Source organism: Dermochelys coriacea, chromosome 9, assembly GCF_009764565.3.
Source record: "Dermochelys coriacea isolate rDerCor1 chromosome 9, rDerCor1.pri.v4, whole genome shotgun sequence".
Classification (NCBI taxonomy): Eukaryota; Metazoa; Chordata; order Testudines; family Dermochelyidae; genus Dermochelys; species Dermochelys coriacea.
Window position 1 is genome coordinate 102,092,727 of NC_050076.1, and position 18,461 is coordinate 102,111,187.

An 18,461-nucleotide genomic window follows, 5' to 3' on the forward strand; every position below is an offset into this window, starting at 1 on the left:
TGCTGTGTTCTAGGTGTTGCGTAGAACACAATGAACTAATAAGTAATGCTCTCACTTTATTCATCTGCATCACTTTTAATGAATGTGTCTGATTTGACAGTTTCCATTTAGGTAAGATTCTAGGTTAGCATTTATCATGACTTCTCCTCCTGAACAGAAGGGTTCCCCTTAAAGTTTTTCTAGGTGTGTTTTTTTTTTTTAAATTGCTGTATGCCGGGGTGGCTAACCTGTGGCTCCTGGAGCAAAATTCGGCTCTTCAGAAGTTAATATGCAGCTCCTTGTATAGACACCGACTCTGGGGCTGGAGCTCCAGGCGCCAACTTTCCAATGTGCTGGGAGGTGCTCACTCCTCGACCCCTGGCCTTGCCACAGGCCCCGCCCCCACTCCCCCCTTTCCGCCCCCTTCCCTGAGCCTGCAGTGCCCTTGCTCCTCCGCCCTCCCCCGCAGAGCCTCTTGCACACCACAAAACAGCTGACTGGAGGGACAGGGAGGCGCTGATTGGCAGGGCTTCTGGTGGGTGGAGGTGTTGGGAGCAGGGTGGGGAGCTGATGGGGGTGCTGCTGATGTATTACTGTGGCTCTTTGGCAATGTACACTAGTAAATTCTGGCTCCTTCTCAGGCTCAGGTTGGTCACCCCAGTATAGGCCCTTATTTGCATGGTGGTATTGGTACAGAGAGCTTTTTGTTGCCTGAGGGATTTGCAGAAATTCCTAAATTTATCTTTTTTTTGTGTAGGACTAACCTATGAGCTTTGTGGTGTATTTAAAACAATATGCCATTTTATAAACCTTTTATGTGAAATTATTTTCCGCTTCCTGCACATGAATAATACAACTCATTTAACACCTATAAATGCAAATGAGAAAACAACCTGTTCAAAAAGTGTTTTAGGACTATAAAGCTCAGTGTACCATCTTTCATAAAAGTAACCAATATAAAGTCCATACAATAAATATTTGTTGCAATTTCTTCCTTCATAACACAAAATAGGAAGTTCAGAAATAAAAATAAGAGTAGTTCAACGATATTACATACTTTGCAGTATGAGTTACAGTTCTGTGTTAGGTTTCAGAGTAGCAGCCGTTTTAGTCTGTATTCGTGAAAAGGAGTACTTGTGGCACCTTAGAGACTAACAAATTTATTTGAGCATAAGCTTTTGTGAGCTACAGCACACTTCATCGGATGCATTCAATGGAGTTCTGTGTTAGTTGCAAATGAAAATAGTGTGCTTTACTAAGTAAAATTGCAGCAGTGTGTCCTTTAGCAAAATCTGTAAATTTAAATTGAGTTATGATGGAACACTAGAATCAATCTCTAATTATTGTAAAGGTATTTTAAGATTAAACCTTTGAGAATGAAGAATGGGGGGATGGCACTGTGACTATTTGGTAAATGATTGTGGTACATTTAAAAAGTAAGGCCTCAATTTTTATGAGCCATATTTCTTTTAATGTGTGTATTTTATCACACACTAGTAATTTATGCTGGTTCTCTCCTTCACTCCTAAAATAGTCACAGCTTCCGTTTTAGTAAACTGTTCATAGGATAGATACAGATACAGCTAGGTTAAACCATGAGATTAATTTGAGAAATCTAGGGCCTGTAGTTTTTCTGCTCACTTGATTAGTTTTCATGATTCATTCTCATTCGCACAGTAGGAGCCGTAGTCATAGGTGTTGGAAGTAGGGGTGCTAGGGCTGCGGCAGCACTCTCTGGCTTGAAGTAGTTTCTATCATATACAGGGTTTACAGTTTGGTTCAGTGGCTCTCAGCACCCCCCCATACAAATTGTTCCAGCACCCCAGCAATAGTAATGTAGTAATTGCCTACAGAAAAGCATTTTTTGGTTTCTCTTTCATTCTTTTATCCCTAAGTGTCAGTGGGAACAGTTGGTGGAACAAGGAAGGAGAGAATCAGTTGAGTATGAATGATTTGGACATATCTTGCCCTGCTTTGCTAAAATCTTTGGGATCTGGGAATCTACACTCTGTTTTTTGATATCGGTCTTACTTTCTGCTCCACTTTTTTTTTGTGTGTTCAACTGCAGGTGCATGAACAGCACAGGAGATAATTTTGCTTTTCAGGGATGATGTGGAGAGACACTTTGTGAGTAACTCTGTGTGTTTAAAAACAAAACTTTACTGTGTAGGAACAGAAATGAAATTTAATGTGAATTTATTTTCCTTATTCCATGTTGTATTAAATATGCTTCCCATTTATGACAATTGATCATGCTTCAATTCCTCATTAAGCTTAGAAAAAACATGAATTTGGGGTGTATCCCTTGAAAAAAACAATTTAAGGTGAAGTTTGGATGGCGTCTTAAAGTTGTAGAACTAAAAAATAGATTCTCTGTACTGTTTCATACAGCCATTGATGGCAGCAGCCTTTCTATGGTGACTGAACTTTAGTATTAACCATGCAACATAATTTGCTTCATAGATATGAATAATATATAACCTGTGAAGCTTGTTCTGTGGATGATCTTTGGCAGGATTAACAAGATACTTTTAAGAGTCCCTTCAAATAATCTTCAATGGCAGCGCTCCATGGTAGAAGGGTTGAATTAGCCACCTAAGGATCAGCTTTCTTCACTATTGCTAATAGGTCCATGTGAATTTATGAATTAAATCTCCCTAATTCTTGTTGAGGACTGACTTGTACAATACAAAGCTGGTATAGTAAAGTTCTGTAATACCATTCATTCTGAAATCCGGCTTTTCACCCACCACCTGAAATGCAGCAGCAGTATGACAGGATACCGACACTACACCACAGTTCAGCACAGGAAGTGAAGAAAAACTGCCATAGTCTTTTCACCTCTTAGGCAAAAGGAACTATCCATAAATTTAGCTCCAGTGCTTTGCTCACTTTTCTAAAACATTTATTCTTGTGAAAATTTGATTAATCCTTAATTACCTCATGTGTTCAAAGTCTTGGTCTGGTGCTTTATTTGACACAGTAATTCTCTCAGGACGCTACTTCCTAATGCCACAATGGAATACTGAGTCATCAAGCAGCTCTTTCCTTTGAACCAACAATTTCTGCCAGAGATCCTTAGCAGTAATATTACCGTAGCCTAGAGTAACAACTTAAAACTGTATTGTCACATTACTCTAGGACTTTGTAGTAGAAGAGTCCCCCAGCAGCAATACTATAATTTTGCTTAATTTTACTTTCAAATAGTATAAACATATTGTGTTCCTTAGGGTGGCTTTTGAATATTCCCACTTGGGACGTGAGTTAATCTCTTTCTTTCTCTCTCACCCCAACCCCCATTGTGGTGTGGGAAAACGCTGTTGAGTTCTGGGAACATTCTAGAAAAGCAGTGCCTGTTGAGACCGCTTGAGTGCCCCTTCGTGGCACTAAGCATCTAGAGCTGAAGTATTGAGGCCTTGTTAACTCCTGTCACCTCAGTTCCTTCCTTTTTCACTGACTAAGTGCAGTCATAGGAGCCTGAACTTCACACTCAAATTTTACTTTTATCAAAAATTCTCTTGTTATACTTATTCTAAACTTGTATAGTGATTACTTACCCAGTTTTTAATTCGTTTGGATCCCATTTCATGTGATTTTTGAATTCCCATACTGGTTCTGCCTTTTCTTCTAGAATCCAGACTTAAGATTAAAAACAGACTTAAGCAGTGTGTTTTGTGCCAAAGTGTTATGGGTCAAGATGCATGAGGATAAAATAAATGTGGGGCAACTGTGGGTCGGGCTGATCAGACCTGGGTTTATGAATGAATATGTTCACACTGCAATGTGTACTTGCTGCAGTTTGGAATCAATTTTTTAAAAAAATATATAGTTTAAAAATAAAAATCTCATGGTGATAAATGTGTCCTCATTCAGCAGTCTTATTCAGTTCTTAAATTCACAGCTTTTTTTAATGCTAGATCAAGAGTGAGCTAGATGGATGGCGTTGAACCTAAAATTGTGCAAAGAAGACATTTGACGTTAAATGCATGAAATTGCATTCTGTTCTTATGGCTCTGGTTCACTCATTGAGTTTGACATCTGAATTTGGGTTCCTCATTCTCCTTAATATCTGCCCATGTCTAATTAGGAGACTCATTTGTGCAATACTGTTTGAAGCTTTACTTCAGCTGTGGCTAACGGTAATCAGTAGATAAGGGAGTTTGACAAGTTGGACAGTAAAACTCATAAGCTTGTGTTTCTCACAACAGAAGTTGGTCCAATAAAAGATATTACCTCATACTCCTTGTCTCTCCAATATCTCTCTAATTATGCTATGCATAATACAAGCTATTCAATTTGATGACTGGAATAATTGGATCTTTTGGCTGTTCCTAATTTTAGTAACTACCTAAAGAAGAAAAAATGGGTTTTTTACCCACGAAAGCTTATGCCCAAATAAATCTGTTAGTCTTTAAGGTGCCACCAGACTCCTTGTTGCTTTTAACTAAAGATGTATTCTCTTACAGCACGTGGCTCATCAATATTGGTTTGTCTTGCACTCTGGGGAATAAGATAACCCAACTCTCAGTTCCCTTAAATTAGCAGAGATAATTGTTTTGGTTGGTTTTTTTTTTTTAAAAGCCTTTTACCATTTCTGTGGTTTTGCTGCAGTGTATTTTTTCTAAAAGGGACTATTCAGTTAATCATGCCTTTGTCAGTGGGATCCATTTTAGTGTGGTCTTTTCCTGATATACCTTTTAAAATTACTTCATCAGATGAAACTGCATTCATAAGGATATAGCTGTTGACTTAAATTCATAGATATTAAGGTCAGAAGCGACCATCATGATCATCTGGTGTGATCTCCTGCACAACGCAGGACACAGAATCTCACCCACCCACTCCTGTGATAAACCTCTCACCTATGTCTGAGCTATTGAAGTCCTCAAATCATGGTTTAAAGACTTCAGGGTGCAGAGAATCATCCAGCAAGTGACCTGTGGATTCTCTTGCGATAGCTCTTTGACTGATCTAAGCCTATGGTGGGTGAAAAGCAAAGACTCTCTGCAGAGCATTTAAGATGTATGTGTATGTAAGTACCTCATATTCTGTAGCATATTTCCCGTTAAACTTTTTAAAAATATTGTTTCAAATTTATTAGCAGCAGGGCCAACAAAAAAATCTGCAGGAAAATATTGAGTTTAAGGTTTTCATACATCTTGCCACATAAACTTGCTCTACTTTACGAATCAAAAATGTGTAATATTGCTGATCAAAGAATTCATTAATAAGTCATTAGGACCATACTTAAATTTATAAATACACACTCTCAGGGAGATTATAAAAATTTGTCAATATTTAGTTGTCTGTCTTCATTTGATATAAGTACTTGCATACAAATACAAAAAGTTTACATACTAAGATGGATGCCTGGTATTAAATGAGAATATTGATATAATAGGCATCACAGAAACTTGGTGGAACGATGATAATCAGTAGGACATGATAATACCAGGGTACAAAATATGTAGTAGTGACAGAGTAGGTTACACTGATGGGGAAGTGCCACTATATGTGACAGAGCATAGAGTCAAATACAGTAAAAATCTTAACTGGATAAAGCAGTACCATAGAGAGACTATGGACAGAAATTCCATACTTGAATAATAAGAGTATAGGAGTAGGACTGTACTACTGACGAGGATGGTGGTGGTGGTTGTGAAATGCTCATGGAGAATAGAGAAGATACAAAACCAGAAAACCCAGTAATGGGATTTCAATTATCTCCATTTTGACTGGGTACGTGTCATGTCAGGATGGGATGCAGAAATAAATTTTCTAGGCACCATTAATGATCACTTCTTAGAAAAGCTAGTCCTAGAACCCACAAGGTGAGAGGCACTTCTTAATTTAGGGGGGGAAATGCTGAAGAAACCTCCAAAGTAGCATTTAAATTAAAAAGGGGAACTATACAATGAGGAAGCTAGTTCAACAGAAAGTAGTCACAGGAGTGAAATGCCTGCAAGCTGCATGGAAACTTTTTAAAAACATCATTAGAGGCTCAAACAATATGTATTACTCCCCTTCCCCCCGACCAAAAATATGCCACCATGGCTAAACTGAGCAGAAGAAGCTATTAGAGTCAAAAGGCATCCTTTTAAAAATTGGAAGACAAATTCTTTTGAGGAAAATAGAAAGGAGTATAAACTCTAGCAAGTCAAGTATAATTAGGAAGGCCAAAAAGAATTGAAAAGCAACTAGCAAAAGAGACACAAAAGTAATGGTGAATTTTAAGTACCTCAGAAGCAGAAAGTTTGCCAAAGAATCAGGGCAGCCACTGGAAGATCAAGGTGCTAAAGGAGCACTCAGAGAAGACAAGGCTGTTACGAAGAAGGTAAATGTATTTTTTGCATCGGCCTTCACTGCAGAGGATGTGAGGGAGATTCCTGAGCCATTCTTTTTAGGTGACAAATTTTGAGGAACTCTCCAAGATTGAGATGTCAATAGAGGAGGCTTTGTAACAAATTGATAAGTTACACAGTAGTAAGTCCCCAGGACCAGATGGTATTTACTCAAGAGTTCTGGAGGAACTCATATGAAATTGCAGAACTACTAACTAATAGGTATGTAACCTATTCCTTTGGCAGATAGCCCCTGTAATGCTGAGTTTAAAGGAAAAAAAAAGAGCACAGCTGCAGAGATGATCCTGGCAATTACATGACCATTAGTCTAACTTCAGTATTAGATAAATTTAGTTAAAACTATAATAAAAAAAGCCAGAATGATCAGACACCGAGATGAACATGATCTGTTGGGGAAGAGTCAACAAGGCTTTTGTAAAGGGAAAGCACGCTTCACCAATATCAGAATTCTTTGAGGGGGTCAACAAATGTTAGCCAAGGTGATCCGGTGGATATTAGTGTACTTGGACTTTCAGAAAGCCTTTGACAGGCTTTTTTTTTTTTTATCCCAAAAGGCTCTTTAGCAGTCATAGGATAAGGGGGCAGGTCCTCCCATGGATCAGTAATTGGTTAAAAGACAGGAAACAAAGGATAGGAATAAATGGTCTGTTCTCAGAATGGAGAGAGGTAAATAGTGAAGCCCCCAAGGATGTGTATTTGGGACTAGTGCTGTTCAATGTATTCTTAAATGATCTGGAAAAAGGGGTAAACAGTGAAGTGGCAAAGTTCGCAGTTATACAAAATTACCTAAGGTAGTTTAAATCCAAAGCTTACTGTGAAGAGCTACAAAAGAATCTCTCAAAACTGGGTGACTGGGCATCAAAATGGCAGATGACATTCAGTGTTGATAAATGCAAAGTAATGCACATTGGAAAACATAATCCCAAATATACATATAAAATGATTGGGTCTAAATTAGCAGTTCTCGCTTAAGAATGAGATCTTGGAGTCATTGGGGATAGTTCTCTAAAAACATCCACTCAATGTGCAGCAGCAGTCAAAAAGGTGAACAGAATGTTGGAAATAATTAAGAAAGGGACAGCTAATAAGACAGAAAATATCATATTGCCTCTATATAAATCCATGGTACGCCCACATCTTGAATACTGTGTGCAGAGGTGGTCACCCCATCTCAAAAAAGATATATTGGAATTAGAAAAGGTTCAGAACAGGGCAAGAAAAATGATTCTGGGTATGGAAAGGCTGCCATGTGAGGAGAGATTAATAAGACTGGGACTTTTCAGCTTGGAAAAGAGAAGACTAAGGGGGGATATGATAGAGGTCTATAAAATCATGACTGGTGTGGAGAAAGGAAATGTTGTTTACTCCTTCTCGTAATCAAGAACTAGGGGTCACGAAACGAAATTAATAGGCAGTAGGTTTAAAACAAACAATAGGAAGTATTTCTTCACACAACGCACAGTCAGCCTGTGGAAGTCCTTGCCAAAGGATGTTGTGAAGGTCAAGACTATACCAGGGTTCAAAAAAGAACTAGATAAATTCATGGAGAATAGGTCTGTCAATAGGAGGCTATTAGCCAAGATGGGCAGGGATGGTGTCCCTAGCCTCTGTTTGCCAGAATCTGGGAATGGGCAACAGGGGATGGATCACTTGGAACCTGTTCTGTTAATTCCCGCTGGGGATTGGCATTGGCCACTGTCAGAGGACAGGATACTGGGCTAGATGTACCTTTGGTCTGACCGAGTATGACCATCCTTATGTTCAAAGAGTTACAAAGGGATCTCATAGAACTGGGTGATGGCAACAAAATGGCAGATGAAATTCAATGTTGTTAAATGCAAAGTAATGCACATTGGAAAACATAATCCCAACTACATGCAAAATGATGGGATCTAAATTAGTTCTTACCACCCAGGAAGAGATCTTGGAGTCATTGTGGATATTTTTCTAAAACCATCCACTTAATGGTTAGTGGCAGTCAATAAAGCTAACAATGTTAAGAACCACTGGGAAAGGGACCAGTAATAAGGCAAACTGTCATGCTCCTGTATAAATCCATAGTATGCTCCCACCTTGAAAGTGGGTACATTTCTGGTCATCCCATGTCAAAAAAGATGTATGAGAAATGGAAAAAGTACAGAGAGGGCAACAATTACTAAGGGTGTGGAACAGGTTCCATGTGAAGTGTTTAAAAAGACTGTTCAGCTTAGAAGAGAGATGACTAAAGGGGATATGATAGAGATCTATAAAAACGTGAATGGGGAAGTGTTGTTTACTCCTCATAACACAAGAACTAGGGAGTCACTTAATGACATTACTAGGCAGCAGATTTAAAACAAACTGAAGGAAGTACTTTTTCACACAACTCACAGTCAACCTGTTGAACTTGTTGCCAGGGGATGCTGTGAAGGCCAAACATATCTAATTCTTTTTTGAACTGACTTAAGTTCATGGAGAGTAGGTCAATCAATGGCTATTAGCTAAGGTGGTCAGGGATGCAGCACCGTTCTTGGAGTCCCTAAACTGCCAATTGCCAGAAGGTGGGACTGGATGGATCACTTGATGATTGACCTGTTCCGTTCATTCGCTCCAAAGTATCTGGCTCTCGTCACTGTCAGAAGGCAGGCTATGGGGCTAGATGGACCATTGGTCTGACTCAGAATGGCTGTTCTTGTGTTCTTACACCCCCACACCCAATTGAAAAGTTCATCATACAGTAAAGACTCTGCCTTTTATTACTGCATGGTCCAAGAAGTAGGAGTCCTGGGTTTGTCCCCGCCAGGCAACATATGCAGTAGCTTATAGCAGTAGATATTTCAGTACCATTTCCCCCTGTTCTTCCTATAGAAGGGTAGGTGCCATATTACAAATTTGAAAATTGCCAAGGAGGAAAGGGAGAGGTAAAATACTATAGGAAAAACACCCGTCAGGGATGGTCTTGATCAGTGGCTGTGAAACTTTTTTTCTGCAAAGGACACCTTTGGCACCTGATTAAATTTCTCAAACCCCTTTCATTTAATATTCATAAACTTTAATGTTTTTCTTCTATTAGTTAGGTTACTTTATTATTTAAAAAATATAGTTAAAATAAGACTCTCGAACCAAAAGAAAAATGTGGTGTAAAATCATGTCCTGCAAGCGGTAAGTTACAGATTACCATTCTGGTGTGCCCTACTGCAGTACTCCAAACCCCCGCATAACCCTATGAAAACATCCGCTCAGTATGGAGCAGTTGTCAAAAAAGCTATCAGTGTTAGGAATTGTTAGGAAAGGAGTAGATAATAGAGTAAATATCACAATGCCACTGTATAGGGTGCAACCACACCTTGAATATGTGTGCAGTTCTGGTCAGCCCATCCCTGCCCCCCAAATATATATGAAATGGAAAAGGTACAGAGAAGGGCAACAAAATTGATTAAGGGAATGAAATTACTTCTGTATGAGGAGAGATTAAAAGTGCTGGGTGTTTTCATTTTAGAAAATAGATGACTAATGGGGGCAGTGATAGAGGTCTCATAAAATCATGAATAGGGAAGCGTTATTTATCCCTTCACATGACACAACAACCAGGGGTCTCAAAGAAATGAAAAGGCAGCAGGTATTAAATAAACTTGAGGAAGTGCTGCTTCATGTAATGCACAGCGAACCTATGGAACTCATTGCCAGGGGATGTTGTCAAGGCCAAAAATATAATGGGATTCAAAAAGAACTAGATAAGTTCATGAAGGATCGGTCCATCAATGGGTATTAACCAAGATGGTCAGGGATGCAACCCTGTTCTATGGGTGTACCTAGCCTCTGAGTCCCAGAAGCTGGGACTGGATGACAAGGGATGGATAATTGTCCTGTTCGTTCCCTCTGAAACATTTGGCACTGTCCACTGTTGAAAGACAGGATATCAGGCTAGATGGACTATTGGTCTGACCCAGTATGGCTGTTCTTATGTTCATGGGGGACTCCTGGGGGTTTGGGTACCTCACTTTGGGAACCACTAGTTTAGGTATACTTAATCTTGTTCCAGCAGAGGGTGGAAGGTCTCTCTCAGCTCCACATTTGTATGATTTTATGACAACTCAAAGTCTTGTGGCCCAAACAAGCATGATAGGAAAAATTGGGGGGCAAAGAAGCTAGGAAAGGGTAAGTTTGTCAGGGATTAATATGGGGTTATGGGTAAATATAAATTCAACTCTAAACCCTTAGAAGCAAGGCCCATATACGTCTTCCAGCGTGTTTCTAGAGGGCCTAGTGCAGCAGTCCCCACTTTTGATTGGGCTTCTTGGCAATACTGCTCATAAGGGAAAGCATTACTTAATAAAACCCTTCCTCCGCCCACCCCTTACATCTGCATAAAGTGAATCCTTCTGGTTTGCCTTGGTTTAGAAGGTTAGTAGAATAATGGTCCCAAAAATACTGTCAAGATAATCTCTCCATTTTAAATGGGGATGTTTCGTGATTGCTAGTTTTCTGCACTGCCAGTTGAAAACACTAGTATATTCAGAAAGCAATCTATGTAGTAAAATTGAGTTTAAACTTCATTTAGTACATAAGTACCTGATTTCTTTGCAAGCAATGAGGTATTTTAAAAAAAGTAGATTAAAATCAGGTTCAGAGTATTTCCCACAGGCCCTGTTTATATGCCTGAAGCTTATTGATTTATTTGAGTGAAATAGCACAGTCTGAAACAAAAGTTCCATTCTACTTTTTGTATGGAGTCTGTCTACAGCTCAGTACTTGGTTGCTGTGTGAATAAGCAGGCAGTTTTCATTTTAAACATCTATTTTGCGTAAATCTTCATTTAAAATTTGTACAGAGGAGCAGACTTATTTGGTTTGTCTGATGTTTCTCATTGCCAGACTGGCTGTTGTAGAGTTCAAGTTATGCAGTCTGATTCTCAGACATGGATTTACTTGAAAGCCAAGATCCTTTAGGGTACAGACGCTTACGTACTTAGACAATGAAATAATCCAATTTTTAGCTCGGCAGCCCAGGAGCATGTTGTTGTGTTAGACCAAATGCAAATACTGCATAGCAGCTGGATTTGTCGAGCAATTTCAAGCTTTTAGTATTCCATGGCAGCACAAAGTGTGTATTGTTTGTTTATTAAACAGTTTTTGAGGCTTATTTTGTTATATGTAAGATTGCTACATCTACCATGAAATAAAGATTTTTGGATTACGGAATGTTCATGATGCTGTACTGGATGATTTCAAAGCATACAATGAGGAGAGGGGCAGGCAACAAGGGTTACAAAGGTCTGTTGTTCACATTGTTATCTTTTGTTTTCAGTGCCAACTCTTGTCCTTGGTATTAATAATTCAACTTTGAACTACTTAATGAATTGGATGCTTAAATTTGCTTTAACAAAAATGTCTCGCTGTAAAAACTAGCTTTTAATGTAATGGCTTATGTAGAACTTTATTTAAAATTATATGTACCATCTTAATAAAAAAAAAGGTTTTATATAACTCAGTTCAGTGGACTACTGTAGTAGAGTAAAACAAAATTTTAGGTGTTTAGTTCCTGAAATATCACTTGTGAACAACAGAATATCTGTTAAGCATTATATGTTAAGAGGAAATCTGAATTGACTGTACATATGTTGTATGCACTTTAGTGTGGACTGTGAAGTCTGTTGATGATTTTTAGTGAACACCAGACACTTCCTTAAATTTTAGACCTTGGCTTATCGCAGCACAGATGGAAGCACACTTCAGTGTTTTTGAATCTTTAGTAGAGAAATCCTGAGAAAACTGTTTCAAAAAATCGTGCATCTTAATTTCACACACTCCTCTTACTGAAGGAGAAAGTGGTAGTGAAAAACCTCCAAAGATTATAGCTGCTGGTAAAATTGTTTTGAAAATGTTTGCTTCTCATGTCTCCATAGTAGTCCTTGTTAAGTGACCTGACACAGTAAGTATCATAATGCAATGTAGGATTTACGTTTGACTTCAGAACATAATACCCTCTGTAAGAGAAAAGGATCTAAATCTTTATATACTACTATTATGCTGTTGGAGTGCTCAGCCATCAACTTAGAGCTCTTGTCATGTTTTCAATTATTTGTACAGGGTTTGGAAATATAAAGTGCTGCATTAATAGTTACCACTTGCCTGCTTTTGTGATTCTTGCCTGTGATACGTTAACATGGCTTTCCTGGTTCTGATATAAGAACGAGAAGCTAAAAACAATCTTTTTTTGTAAAAGTACTTTGGCTTTACTCTATTTCTAATCTTTAAATCACTGTTACTAATTAAATGACCATTGTAATTAAAGCAGAAAGAGACTTTGAGTTAATCTACTTTTTTAAAGGCAGGCTACATAGCAGTTTGAAAAATCTACTAGCTCTGGGCAAGTGGGACTCTTGAATCTTCAAACTCTGCAGAATCAAATCTTTCATTTAAAAAAAAAATCTAGCCCGTAAATATGAAAAGTGTACTCCAATACAGTTCAGTATTCTTCAACCTGCAGAGAGCCCCATTGTTCAGTTATTACAGTAGTGTTTGGAGATATCAGCTGCTGTTTATGATCCCACTCTCATGGGCATTGTGCAAACAAAATGAAAAGACCGTTTCTGCCTCCAGGAGTTTACAAACCAAGTATAAGATAAGAGAGAACAGGTGGAGGTGGGGGAGGAGGCCATTATAACGATAATAAGTAGCCATAACAGCACACCAGCTGCCAATTCGTTATTAAGTGTCTTGTAAGAAGGCACCACAGCCTAGATGACTTATGGTGGGATATGAAAAAGAATAATGTAATGCATTTATGGATTTTTAAAGGGAGCTCCTCCCATATATAAGGGGTTGTGTGAGCGAAAGCATGACAATGCTTGTTGGACAGTTTGACTAATGGAAAATAAAGGCTGACACCACTGGTGTGGCAGAATAGGGCATAGATGACTCCATACCATGTAAGAAATAGGGCAGAGCTAAGCCCTAAGGGCTTAAATACAGAATACAAATAGTTCATTCTTCATGTGGTGGAAGAGGAGGCTCCAATGGAGGGATACACAGAATGAGGGTTATAGTGCATGAGATGACAATCCAGGAAGATGTTTGCACCAGTGTTTAAATGAATTTAAGGGCAGAGTGGCAATGTGGCATTTGTCCAGACCAGAAAGGAGTTGTCAGTAGTCAACTGAAATAGATCAAATTTAGCTGTGTTGAAGTCAAAGAAACATGGCTTTTGGAGATGTTCTTAGGGTTGCCAACTTTCTAATTTCTGAAAACTGGAACCCCGTGCCACCTCTTCCCCCAACACTCCACCCATGCTTTGCCTCCCCATGGCCCTGTCCCTGCTTGCTCCTCTCCCTTCAAGGCCCTGCCCCCTGCCCTCTCCTTCCTGGTGCTCTCCCCTCTTCTCCTTCCTCATCGCTCAAGAGAGGATGTGATTAAAAAATTGCAAGCTATTTATGATCCCAACATGGCTTATGTGAAAGTCACAATTATTTTTCAGTGACATGAAGAATTTGGCATTCGCCAAAACTCAAGAATACCTTAGAGTTGAGAATTAGATACAGGGTTGACATTAGCTTATTTATCTGATTTATCTCATGGTAGCTAAGACACTGATCTTTGACACTAACTGCTAACATGTAAGGATGATGGAGAAAATATTCACAGTTCCTTTTGAATACTTTATGGTAAAAAAAAGGATTTTGGTATATTGTTGGCCTCCATTTGAATGAAAGTAACAATCTCTTGAGTGCTAGCTGAAATTTTTCTTACAGCCCTAAGGGCATGCCTGCACAGAAGTCCTGGTGTGTAGACCTATCCAAATTAGCTGAATCGAGCTAGCTGGGTACCACAATGTGGGCTTCAACTCGGGCTATATAAGTGTGCCTCTACCCCTGGATAATTACATAAGGTAGAGGTCTACAGTGCATGTTATTGGCAGTGTATAGGGTACATGTAGCTATGTGTTACAGTGAAAAGCAAGTTGCGTCCACACCGTGGGGTATAACTTCACACATGAATGAAAGGCTTCAGCAGTGAGTAGCTGCTGAAGCCTTTCCCTGCATTGGGGAAGGACTGTGGCAGCTGGACACTACGCGGCTAAAAATAGCTGTGTGGACAGAGGAGACATTGCTTGTGCTTGTAGAGAGATGTGTAGGACACATAACCACAGGGTTCAGGCATGTCTTTACTTGCCTAAAGAGTGCCTCACTGTGACGGGTTGGATCACAGAAACCCCCTTGGGAACTGCCATCTGATGTGCCGAGACTACTTCTGCCCCTGGTTTCGTGCCCTGGCATCTTGGGACTTCATTGCCCTGCCTGGTTTGAACCAGACCTGCTAGCCTGCTGCAAACCCAGACCCAGGTCTGAACCACATCCCCTCACAGCTGTAGGCTTAATTGAAAGTAGCTTAAGAAGTGTTTCTGTCTTTAAGACTCAGATGCCCAACTCCCAATGGGGTCCAAACCCCAAATAAATCTTTTATTTTGTATAAAGTTTATACAGGGTAAACTCATAAACTGTTCGCCCTCTATAACACTGATAGAGAGGTATGCACAGGGTTAATTAATAAATAAAGTGATTTTATTAAATACAGAAAGTAGGATTTAAGTGGTTCCAAGTAATAGCAGACAGAACGAAGTGAATTACCAAGTAAAATAAAATAAAACACGCAAGTCTATGCCTAATACAGTAAGAAAACTGAATACAAATAAAACCTTGCCCTCAGAGGAGTTCCAGTAAACTTCCTTTTACAGGCTACTCTCCTTCTAGTCTGGGTTCAGCAATCACTCACATCCCCTGTAGTTGCTGTCCTTTGTTCCAGTTTCTTTCAGGTATCCTTGGGAGTGGAGAGGCTATCTCTTGAGCCAGCTGAAGACAAAATGGAGGGGTCTCCCATGGGCTGAAATAGACTTTCTCTTGTGGGTGGAGACCCCTCTCTTCCCCTGTGTAGAATTCCAGCTACAAGATGGAGTTTTAGAGTCGCATGGGCAAGTCATATGTCCATGCATGACTCGGAACTTACAGGTAGCATGTGAACCATGACTGCTATCTTGAACATCCGCGTGTAGACTTCTTATGTGGATTGGAGCCTTACAAGATCCATTGTCCATTAAGTGCCCAATCAAGAAGCACTTAATTTGCACATTCCTTTCTCAAGAAGCTGACAAAATGCTTTATTAAGGCTACTTAAAAATCAAGCAAGTACACAGCCAATATTCATAACTGAATACAAAAATGATACATGCATACAAATAGGATGAATAGATTCAGTAGATCATAACCTTTACAGAGATGTGTTACATGGCATATGTAGCCTAAAACATATTCCAGTTATGTCATATATACATTCATAAGCATATTTCCATAAGGCTTTATGGAGTGCACCGTCACCCTCACAATCTACACTGCTATTTGTACCTGTGCTAGGGGGACATGCTTTGTAAGTAATCTGCATGCTGCTGTAAGAGGCTTGCAGTGTAGACGTGTAGGCAGTTAGGTTGTGCTGAAGCCCTGGATTACAACTATCTGGGATATGTGTACACAAGCTACAGTTGCATCACGAGGTGCAGACATACCCTAAGAGTCAGGGGGAGGGGGAGAAATTAATGTTCTTGTAGTAGTAATCACAGAATTGTCACATCAGGAATTCAGAATAAATCCTGAACTAATCTCTCCCTCCCCTGCCACCTGGGATTCTCTCATCTCTGCATCATTTAAATGTTACCACAACTTATTTCACTTTATTAAATTGAGCTAACTGGTATTTAAATCTTTCCAAAAATGGAGTTTTTTGCCTCTTGCCAGTAGGGAATTTCACCCAGTTAGCCTTGCACATTAGTAAACATTGATGATTTGGTTTAAAGACACAGATTTTTGCCCTATTTATTAGGTCACTTACATTTTAAGGCATCATTTATTCAATCTAGAGAGTATAAACCATGTTTGTTGTTTCATTTACAACATTTTCAACAGAATGCAAAGTGTTTCACAAGCATACATTGAAATATTTGTTTCACAAGCATACATTGAAATATCAGTTTCTCTGTGAAGTATATAAGCATCCAGATTAAAATTTACAACTTGGATGTTAGTAAAAGTCAACCATTTATTTAGTTACCTAATTTTGAGAGGTTCTGAGTGTCCAAAATTGCCACTGAAGTCGCAGGGAGGTGACTTCAGGCACTGACAACCTCTGAATGTTTTTGGTGTTTTACACAATTGCCTGATGTTGGGCACTCAAGTTTAAAACAAATTTGGCCTATAAACATTTAACATAGGAAATCTGAGAGTACGTTGCTGAAGGCCACACAGTGACTCAATGATAGAGGCAGTTGCAGACCAAGTGAGTTGACTTTTAGTCTCCTGCTGTAACCAGTACTATTATTCCTCTGTGGTAAATTGTATTAGGGCTTACTTAGAAAGAAGTTGGTTGTGGGAAAAGTGTCAAAACTAGGCATCTCCATCAATTTTTGGAGGCTTTTGTGCCAGATGAATTACTTTACTTACCTAATGGTATCACATGCATGATTAAATGTAAATTCTGCTGGTTGTTGCAAGAGAGCTAGATATATTTGGGAGGAGAGTGAAGAAAGGCTTTCTTTCTGCTGTTTTTACTCATAGCTTGTAGGTTTAAAATGTTATGAATTGAATACTAAAAATTAAAAAATTTACGTACTAAAATTTTTATTTCCTCTCCCTTAAACTATACAATATCCTGAACCAAGTGAATTGGTCTTAAAAAAAAAAAAAATCCAGTCAATTTTTAATTAGCTGCCAGTTTACTGGCAAATATTTTTTTTTTTTTTTAATTTTTGGTCTTCTGCCGTACAGATGAACATGCAGTATTTCAAGTTGGTATGGGGAGGTGGTAGATGCTGATTGTGTCATACTTTTTATTGCAATGGGAGTAAAGTAATCGGGGGAAAATTTGTGGGTTTTTAACAAGTGTATTCAATCTTGGGTATTTTTTAAAAGGTGCAGAGATAAAGGATTTGGCTAAAATCCATACTCTGACACTTTGTTTGGAAATAGACCTCTGCTAACAACCAAATTAAAAATCGGTATTCCTTTTGATATTAAATCTTTAGGAAAATTATCTAAACTTTGAAAAAAGAAAAGAAATACTTGTGGCACCTTAGAGACTAACAAATGTATTTGAGCATAAGCTTTCGTGAGCTACAGCTCACTTCATCGGATGCATTCAGTGAAAAATACAGTGGGGAGATTTATATACATAGAGAACAGGAAGCAATGGGTGTTACCATACACACTATAAGGAGAGTGATCACTTAAGATGACCTATTACCAGCTCTGCTGCTTATAATAGCTCATCTTAAGTGATCACTCTCCTTACAGTATGTATGTTAACACCCATTGTTTCATGTTTTCTATGTATATAAATCTCTCCACTGTATTTTCCACTGAATGCATCCGATGAAGTGAGCTGTAGCTCATGAAAGCTTATGCTCAAATAAATTTGTTTGTCTCTAAGGTGCCACAGGTACTCCTTTTCTTTTTTGCGAATACAGACTAACATGGCTGCTACTCTGAAATCTAAACTTTGAGAAATTCTCAGTCTTCTACATTTTATTTGCTTATCTTGCAAAAAGCAAATAATTAGACAGTTGTCTCATTTATTTGTTAACTTTACATGCTGCTAATTGATTCTGCAAACACATGTGAGTAGTTCTGGTACTCCTCACATAGTTACTCACATGCATGAGAATCTGTAAGGTCATGGGGTAAGATTAAATTTAGCTCTTCCATTATAAACTTGCATTTCCAAAGTTTAATTAGTTTTTTGTTTTGAAATAAGCAGTGCAAGATATTAGCTGAAGTGATATTTCTTGGTTTGAATAAAAATGTTTCTTTTATTGATAGTTACCAACTTGTATTCTAAAAAAAGGTATTTAAAATCTACAAGGGGTCAGGTCTTCATTTGTATTCTTGCATTGAAATTTGATGCTGTGATATTGTACATAATGTGTACAAGAAAGGCACCAATTGTATTCTAAATACAAATAAAGTTAGCACTTGATGATCTGATGTTAAAGCTGCCCAGTAACTTTTTTAGGAACACATTAATATTTAAAGGAGTACTTGTGGCACCTTATTTGAGCATAAGCTTTCGTGAGCTACAGCTCACTTCATCGGATGCATTC

The 18,461-nt window shown here is 38.7% G+C and overlaps 1 protein-coding gene across 12 annotated transcripts in view; it reads left to right on the forward strand.

Moving 5' to 3' along the window:
- KLHL13 (kelch like family member 13) overlaps nt 1-18,461 on the forward strand; it is a 134,998-nt gene that overhangs the window by 11,658 nt on the left and 104,879 nt on the right. For all 12 annotated transcript variants that reach the window (XM_038416013.2, XM_043491844.1, XM_043491848.1 and 9 more), the window contains one exon: nt 2,048-2,106. In XM_038416013.2, the coding sequence (XP_038271941.1) occupies nt 2,087-2,106 (20 nt within the window). In that variant the 5' untranslated portion in view covers nt 2,048-2,086. Of the gene's footprint in view, nt 1-2,047; nt 2,107-18,461 lie in introns of those variants that run through there.